Source organism: Hylobates moloch, unplaced genomic scaffold (genome assembly GCF_009828535.3).
Source record: "Hylobates moloch isolate HMO894 unplaced genomic scaffold, HMol_V3 SCAFFOLD_6, whole genome shotgun sequence".
Classification (NCBI taxonomy): Eukaryota; Metazoa; Chordata; class Mammalia; order Primates; family Hylobatidae; genus Hylobates; species Hylobates moloch.
In genome coordinates, this window is record NW_026652281.1 from 153,225,565 (window position 1) to 153,234,264 (window position 8,700).

Sequence of the window (8,700 nt, forward strand, 5' to 3'; positions counted from 1 at the left end):
CGCCAGAATCTTGGCCAATGCACAGCCCATCTAAAGGGCTCCATCCGGTTAGCTGTTACCACATCAGGATGAAGCCCTACTTCAGATTGTCAGATTCACTCTCTCAAGAAATCAGATCTCAAATGAAAACCCAAATTATCTAATTTTTAAATGTGATATCCAGCTAAGAGCCATGTTGATAATGACACTTCAACTCTGGTCTCTTTTCACTTTTTTATTTTGTTTTATTTATTTATTTTTTTTTTTTATTTTTTTTTTTTTGAGACGGAGTCTTGCTCTGTCGCCCAGGCTGGAGTGCAGTGGCGCAATCTCGGCTCACTGCAAGCTCCGCCTCCCGGGTTCACGCCATTCTCCTGCCTCAGCCTCTCCGAGTAGCTGGGACTACAGGCGCCCGCCATCACGCCCGGCTAATTTTTTTGTATTTTTAGTAGAGACGGGGTTTCACCGTGGTCTCGATCTCCTGACCTCGTGATCCGCCCGCCTCGGCCTCCCAAAGTGCTGGGATTACAAGCGTGAGCCACCGCGCCCGGCCTATTTATTTATTTTTTGAGACAGAGTCTCACTCTGTCACTCAGGCTGGAGTGCAGTGGCACGATCTCAGCTCACTGCAACCTCTGCCTCCCGGGGTCAAGCAATTCTCCTGTCTCAGCCTCCCAAGTAGCTGGGATTACAGGCGCCTGCCACCACGCCTGGCTAATTTTTGTATTTTTAGTAGAGATGGGGTTTTACCATGTTGGTGGCTGGTCTCGAACTCCTGACCTCAGGTGATCTGCCTGCCTCTACCTCCCAAAGTGCTGGGATTACAGCATGAGCCACCATGCCCAGCCTGTGGTCTTTTCTCAAAAACACACAACTCTAGTCTAATCATGAGAAAAACATCAGACAAATCCTAGCTGAGAAATTGTACAAAACACCTGACCTGTACTCCTCAAAACAGTCAAGGAATCATCAAAAACAAGGAAGGTCTAAGAAACTGTCACAGCCAAAAGGAGCCTAAGGGGACACAGTGACTAAATGTGATGTGGAATCCTGGAAGAGAGAAAGGACAGTAGGTAAAAACTAAGGAAGTCTGGATAAAGTAATGCATGATGTTAATAACAGGGAAAGTCTTCACAATTTTTCTGCAATTTTAAAGCTGTTCTTTAAAAATACTCTTTTTTTTGACATGGAGTCTCGCTCTGTTGCCCAGGCTGGAGTGCAGTGGCGCAATCTCGGCTCACTGCAAGCTCCGCCTCCCGGGTTCACGCCATTCTCCTGCCTCAGCCTCCCGAGTAGCTGGGACTAGGCGCCCGCCACCACGCCCGGCTAATTTTTTGTATTTTTTTTTTAGTAGAGACGGGGTTTCACCGTGTTAGCCAGGTTGGTCTCGATCTCCTGACCTCGTGATCTGCTCGCCTCGGCCTCCCAAAGTGCTGGGGTTATAGGCGTGAGCCACCGCTCCCGGCTTTTTTTTTTTTTTTTTTTGAGACAGAGTCTCACTGTAGCCCAGGTTGGAGTGTAGTGATGCGATCTTGGCTCACTGCAACCTCTGTCTCCTGGGTTCAAGTGATTCTGCTGCCTCAGCCTCCCAAGTAGCTGGGATTTCAGGCACACGCCACCACACCTGGCTAATTTTTTGTATTTTTAGTAGAGATGAGGTTTCACCATGTTGGCCAGGCTGGTCTCAAACTCCTGGCCTCAAGCCATCCACCTACCTCAGCCTCCCAAAGTGCTGGGATTACAGATGTGAACCACCATGGCCGGCCAAAAAACTTTTTTTTTTCATGTGGAAGAATTAGTTGGCAGCATGAGCCCAGATTGCATCATCCCATTAGGGGAAGCAGCCCCCAAACTTGTCTCCTTCTTCCCGTTCTTTCTCACACACTGCTGTAACCTCCCTCACATTTCTTGTCAGAAGGTTCTTCTCAAAACTGCCTGCCCATTTGCCTCCCCCAACCCCCAACAGCAGCCTCACATCCCTGATCAGTAACACTGTGATTCTGAGGTGCCAATAGGGCTCTCAGTGGCTTTACCAGCCCCTGGGTGATTACTGCAAAGGGCCCAGCGGCCAGAGGGACGGGGCAGGCATTTACCCCACCACCTGCTCAGTATTAAGCCAGCCAAGCTGCTGCCTTCAGCTTGTGCCTGTGGGTGCCTACAGCCCCTCTTGAAAGATGGGCATGTCCAAATCGCTTACCTGGGGCTCGAGGCTTCTCTAACTCTAATCCAACCTTCCTTTCCAGCTTCTTCACAACACCCTCTGCAGCTGAAACTAAACACCCATCCACCTCCATTCCAGCTGTTTGCCTCCACTTCTCCAACCACCCCTGTCCTGCCATCTCCTTCCAGCAGAATCCTTCCTCTCCTTCATGATCCTGGTTGAAATCACTTGCTGTTGGTTTAGCCCATCAACATCCTTGTCCCTGCCAGCCCAGGGTGGCTGTCCTGTAGCACTCCTCTGCTCAATGCACCTCCTTAACAGGCACTTCCTGGCAGCATCCATGACAATCCTGCTTACTGACTCTAGAAACAGAGGGAACTTCACCAGGGAGCTGGCACGGAGGAAAGGGTATAGATTTGAGCCCCAGCCCAATTTACTTGTTGTGTAATCTTGGACAAACCCACTATTCCCTGCCACAGGAAGGCCTGGAGAAGAAGGAAAGAATGAAGCTGACTGGTGGGAATTCACTTTGGAATGTGAAGTGCTTTGCTCTTTGGAAGAACTGACATTCTCTGAAGCACCTTGCAGTTATGCCCACTGATGATTGAGTAACTTGCACTGGACAAGAAGTCATTTTTTTTTTATTGGGAAACTCATGTAACAAACCTAAATTTATTGAAAATGAAATCAGTAACTAAGACTCTGCAGGCCCCACCCCAACCAGCACCAAGGCCTCTACTTGGCCTGGTCCCAGTTCTTTAAGCCCCAGAATGGACAACCATGTGAAGCAGCTCAGGTCAACCGCAGGGCCACATTCCCATACTGCAAACCCCTCCACCCACCCTCAACTCACACACACCCTGGATCAGCAGGTCTAGGCTGAAAGAGAGAACAGTGAGGTTCCCAGGGTGGCAGGTGGGTATGACAGGCACCATACCCTAACCTGCTTAAAACCCTAGGTTAGCAAAGGAAGACAGAAGACTGGCTTGCCTGCCCATTCCCCTCCCCCAACCCCCAACAGCAGCCTCACATCCCTGATCAGTAACACTGTGATTGTGAGGTGCCAAGAGGAGGGGCTTTACCAGCCCCTGGGTGATTACTGCCAAAGGGCCCAGAGGCCAGAGAGACAGGGCAGGAATTTGCCCCACCACCTGCTCAGTATTAGCCAAGCTGCTGCCTTCAGCTTGTGCCTGTGGGTGCCTCCAGCCCCTCTCCCTTCCAGAACAGGTGTGGCTGGAAACCAGTCCTCCTGACAGAAGAAGTCAGTTCCAGGAGGCCCTTTCTCCCCCCGCCTGGGAGGATGGGTTGTGACACCTGGGACAGCTACACAAGCTTCTTGGCTTCAAAGAAGCTCTTGAGGTGCCGCATCTGCCAGACACCGATGGCCACGAGGATGAGGGTCTGCAGAATGGACCACCACAGCACCCGCTGGTTAGTGCTCTCACTGGTCTGCCGGAAGCGCTCCTCTCGCCACTGTAGGGGAATATAAGGTGAGCCTGAGTTGGCTGGGGCTGCTATAACTGCTGGATTCCCAGACCAAGAGGATGCCCAAGGTCAGCCAGCTTTGCCCAGGTTCCAGCCAAGTGCCTGGAAAGTGTCACTCTACCTGGGGACTATCTTTACCCTCAGGCAACCTACTCGTTCTCCCAAGTCTGTTTCTTCATCTGTCAGGCATAGCCCTCACCTAGTCCTGCCCTGGTGCCTGGGAGAGAGGTAAGGTAGTTGCGGTATCACCCCACGAGGCAGAGCTGCCCTGGAGCACACAGGAGTGGACTTGCCCTAAGCCCTCTGCCTATGTCTCCCAGACTGCTCCTTGAAGATGGTGGGCACAGGCTGTAAACTGGCAGGCTGGGGGCTGGATCTGGCCTTTATGTATGTTTTGTTGGGCTCACACAGTGCACAGTCTTTTGTCAACATTTAAAACACTGGTAATTTGTGCAGCAGCAATAGAAAAAAAATAAAAAATAAATTAAAATGTTCACATAAAAATCCTATTTCTCTTGAAAAAAATGGAATATCTGTAAACCCAGGGCTGGTATTTCTGCAAGGAGGCCCCCAGGTGACACTGAACAGTGGCTGTGCTTGTTTAGATGGGTCACTGCCCTACTAGTCCTTAAGGTCACAGATTCATTCATGGTACTCTCTGGTTCCTGGTCACCGGTAAGTTTGAGACCCCGGTCCTGGGAGCATGTGGACTCACTGAAACAGCACCCAAGGTGTTGGTATCAAATCCTACTGTGCCATTCTGTGTGTAGCTGTGATTTAGGGCAATGACAGCCTCTTATGAGTCTGTATCCTCAATTACAAGGTGGAGTTAGTAATACCTGCCCCACGACCTACAATGCAGTGCAGGTAAGTCCCTTGGGGGTCTCAGAATGAATTTAATGTGAAATTCCTGGCTGAGCCAGTGGGCAGCTTCTAGGGAGAAGCCCACTGCTCCCGGCCCAGTCACTCACCCGCTGGTAGTTCTGCTCTTTCTGGATCTGCTCCACTTGTTCCACCAGCTGTCGCACTCGTAGCTGCAACTCACTCAACTTGTCTTTAGCAGCAATTTCTGCATAGTCGTTGGCATGTTCACCTACCTGGATGTCCAGGTGAACTCTCTGAAGACAGACAAAGGAGATAAGGGAAATCTGGTAGCCCTGCTCCATCTTCCTGCCAGAGACTGACAGCTCATCCCCGACTTTCCTTCATCTGTTCATTTAGCCAACAGAATGGGCCCTCTTCAGTGTCTTAGCCCCATGGGGCTCTGGGCACACAAGCAAGTATTAAGCCTAGGCTGGTGCTCTGAGTGAGGCGTATACAAAGAGCTCAGTCACTGTGTCCTGGATATCCACTGGAAACCCAGTGTTCTTAGGAGACACAAAATCTGACATAATCCTCTCACACCCACAGCACCACGGGTCCCCCAGTCCTCACCAAAGGATGAAGGCTGAAACCTGCAAGTCTCACATGGGCCCACTTACCAGCATGCCTCCAGCAAAGAGGGAGAACTTGGTGGAATTGGAGTGAAGACAGATCTGGTGCTCGCCAGGGGTATGGGAGGTGAAAGTGAACCTGCCCTCGGAGCCATACTGCCGGGCCAGGATGACCTGGAGGAAGGTAACAAGCTTCCGTCGGTATCATGGTAGGGATGGGAATGGAGGAAAACAGTGCTTAAGGCTCTAAGTACTGCAAAAGTTGACAGGCACAGCCTTTCACACCTCACCACACTGAAAGATTCAAAGCTGCTCAGCAGCTGTTGCCATATGCTTGTGTGAGAACTCTCTGGGGCAGGTGTTTAGGGTCTGAGAGTCTGACGCCAGGGTGGCAAGTGACTGACTGCTCTTGGGAAGGGCTTTCCTTTATAGCTCATGCCCTTTCAACTTTTTTGGTGTGAGTTGTTTTTTGGGGGGTTCTTTTTTGTTTTTGTTTTTGAGACAGAGTCTCACTCTGTTGTCCCGGCTGGAGTGCAGTGCCACTATCTCAGCTCACTGCAGCCTCAGCCTCCCGGGTTCAAGCGATTATCGTGCCTTAGCCTCCCAAGTATCTGGGATTAGAGGTGTGTGCCACCACATCCGGCTAATTTTTTTTGTATTTTTACAAATACAAAAAACCTCCATCTGGGGTTTGCCAGACGGAGGTTGCCCAGGCCGGTCCTGAACTCCTGGCCTCAAGTGATCCACCCGCCTTGGCATCCCAAAGTGCTGGGATTACAGGCAAGAGCCACCACACCCCGCCATGAGTTTGTTTTTTAATGAAAAGTGACAGAAGGTGAGAGCTGAAGGGTTTTGCCGTTCGTTTTAATATCCTTACTTGTGAAGATTAAAAGCTGCTCATTTTGTGGGGAAAGTATCATGTTCTGTGAAATCTTAAAGTCTGGACGACTTTAAGAGTTGACAAAACTCTTTGATTTTTATCACCACAATTAATCCGCCTATTTCACAGACCGGGAAACTGGTTCCGGGAAGGTAACTAACTTGGCAGGGTCACGCAAGTCACTAGGATATTCCCACAACATCAACTGTCTCTCCCACTTTAGCAGATGCAGGAACTAGAAGAGGAAGTACCAGAGCCCGCCTAACTGAGAGGCTGGCGGAGAGGAAGGGGGGGTTGGCTCACCTTGTCCTCTGGGTCCTTCACCTCCACAAACATGCCAAGCCCCGGGGTGGCCGGCTGGTACTCCTCCCGCTGCTTGTCATACAGCTGCGTCCGGTAGTTTCCTTGAGGGAAGCAGGGCGAGCCCAGGTCAGAGGAGCGCGAGGTGGCATGGGTTCCGCGACCGCCTGGGCACGGCGAGGCCGTCTCCTCCCGGCTCTAGAGAGCTGACTGTCTCGCTTCCCCCGCCCCAAGACCACGGTCACGTTCCAAACTCGCCCCTTCCTCCCCGCCCCCGCACCTATGACCATGGTCTCGTCTGGGATCTCCTCAATAAAGCACTTCTTCTCCGTCTCTCCGATGTGAAAGTAGAGCGCGCTTCCGCGCGTCGCCAGCCACAGCAGCAGCAGGAGGGTCCGCATCACTCTACCCAGCCCGGTTCCGGGCCGGGGCCGGACGACCAGCACGCCCAGCTCCACAGCCATCTTGCTCCACCTGCCTGCGCAGCCGCAGCCGGCCGCGCCACGTCGCCCTGCCGCCGCCGCGGTGCCTGCCGGGACCGCGAGTTCCGCCGGGTGGACCACAAATCCCGAGATGTCCCGCGGCCCTGGCGCGGCAGTACCTGATTGGGGCGCGGCTTTTACCTGCGAGAGAGCGGGTGCCCTAGAATAAAAACTTCTTTCCGTTGACTCTCTTCATGGCCTGGCAACTGACGATGGTTACCAGCTTTTTATAGATGAAACTGAGGTCGTTTGTTTGAGGTCGCGGAGCGAATTGCGAACAGACACGGGATTCGAACCTAGGATCCCTTACTTTCCTTGGCATAGCATCTACCACTCTTGATTTGCTTCTACCTTTAAAAATGAATTTAAAGAGAACGACCAAATAATGCACAAATGTATTATCAAAAAAGATTAAAAGAAAAAAAAGGCAAGGTCTCCCATTACCACTTCTTTATCCTCATACCCTGTCCACTCCTAAATCGGATGTTATCCTCTCAAGCATTTCTCCGAACACACACACACACACACACACACACACACACACACAGCCTCTGCTGCCAGATCCCGACTGCAATGGCTCGTTACTATCAATTCTACAGAAATAGAATGGAGAAAAGTATGTCTATATCATCTTCTCAGAAGCAGAAGTCCTAAACTATCAGGTATGTTTTAAAGAACAAAATTATTACAAATAAAATTCAATCCTTATTCCCTCCATCCCTTTCCAGATGCAGCTACTTTAATAATAACTTTGATTTATATCTATTCCACTAATAAGGAATTTTAAAAATAGGCTGGGGGTGGTGGCTCACACATGTAATCCCAGCACTTTGGAAGACTGAAGCAGGAGAGCTGCTTGAGCTCAGGAGTTCAAGACCAGACTGGGCAACATGGTGAAACCCTGTCTCTACAAAAAAATACAAAAATTAGCCAGGTGTTGTGGCTCGCACCTGTAGTCCCAACTACTTAGCCAGGCGTGGTGGCACATTCCTGTAGTCCCAGCTACTTAGGAGGCTGAAGTGGGAGGATTGCTTGAGCCCAGGAGATCAAGGCTGCAGTGAGCTGTGATTGTGCCACTGTACTCTAGCCTGGGTGACAGTGAGACCTGTCTCAATAAATAAATAAATAAATAAAAATTAAAAGAGGCCGGGCGCGGTGGCTCACGCCTGTAATCCCAGCACTTTGGGAGGTCGAGGTGGGTGGATCACAAGGTCGGGAGTTCGAGACCAGCCTGGCCAGTATGATGAAACCCCGTCTCTACTAAAAATACCAAAAAATTAGCCGGGCGTGGTGTCACATGCCTGTAATCCCAGCTACTTGGGAGGCTGAGGCAGGAGAATTGCTTGAATCCGGGAGGCGGAGGTTGCAGTGAGCCGAGATTGCGCCACTGCACTCCAGCCTGGGTGACAGAGCGAGACTGTCTCAAAAAACAAACAAACAAACAAACAAAAATTAAAAGAAATTATGGACCAGGTGCAGTGGCTCACACCTGTAATCCCAACACTTTGGGAGGCCAAGGTAGGTGGATCACCTGAGGTCAGGAGTTCGAGACCAGCCTGGCCAACATGGTAAAGCCCCGTTTCTACTAAAATTACAAAAATTAGCCAGGCATGATAGCACACACCTGTAATCCCAGCTACTCGGGAGCCTGAGGCAGGAGAATCACTTGAACCCGGGAGGCGGAGGTTGCAGTGAGCTGAGATCGTGCCACTGCACTCCAGCCTTGGCGACAGAGTGACACTCTGTCTCAAAAATAATAATAAATTATGGCACACTTCTATAATTAAATATTATATAGCCATGAAAAAAGAATGGCTATCTGGTTATCGGTAAGAAATTGGTAACTATGCTTGCTTATATAAAAGAGGAACAGGGGTTTGGGGAGCTATGGTGGGAGAGGAAGCTGCTTTATAAATGTTTTACTGAAGCATAAAACAAAGACAGTAAAGTGCATAAGCTAAATGTTTACCTCTCAGTGAA

General features: G+C 50.4%; 1 protein-coding gene across 1 annotated transcript; it reads right to left on the reverse strand.

The window, feature by feature from the left end:
- Positions 1–2,764: 2,764 nt before the first annotated feature.
- Positions 2,765–6,758, reverse strand: TMED9 (transmembrane p24 trafficking protein 9). Its single transcript, XM_032158673.2, has 5 exons — positions 6,519–6,758; positions 6,242–6,342; positions 5,107–5,232; positions 4,597–4,743; positions 2,765–3,613 (listed from the first exon to the last, which is right to left on the reverse strand). Exons 1-5 carry the CDS (start codon positions 6,700–6,702, stop codon positions 3,464–3,466), a joined length of 708 nt encoding a protein of 235 aa, XP_032014564.1. The 5' UTR covers positions 6,703–6,758; the 3' UTR covers positions 2,765–3,463.
- Between the last annotated feature and the right edge of the window lie 1,942 nt (positions 6,759–8,700).

Bases quoted from the DNA above. Each gene is read 5' to 3' on its own strand.
- TMED9 (XM_032158673.2), bottom strand. From the start codon at position 6,702: ATGGCTGTGGAGCTGGGCGTGCTGGTCGTCCGGCCCCGGCCCGGAACC. The intron at 6,343-6,518 runs GTGCGGGGGCGG...GCTTCCCTCAAG, and splicing joins AGACGAGACCATGGTCATAG to GAAACTACCGGACGCAGCTG. The intron at 4,744-5,106 runs GTAAGTGGGCCC...GTCTGTCTTCAG, and splicing joins TCTTTGCTGGAGGCATGCTG to AGAGTTCACCTGGACATCCA.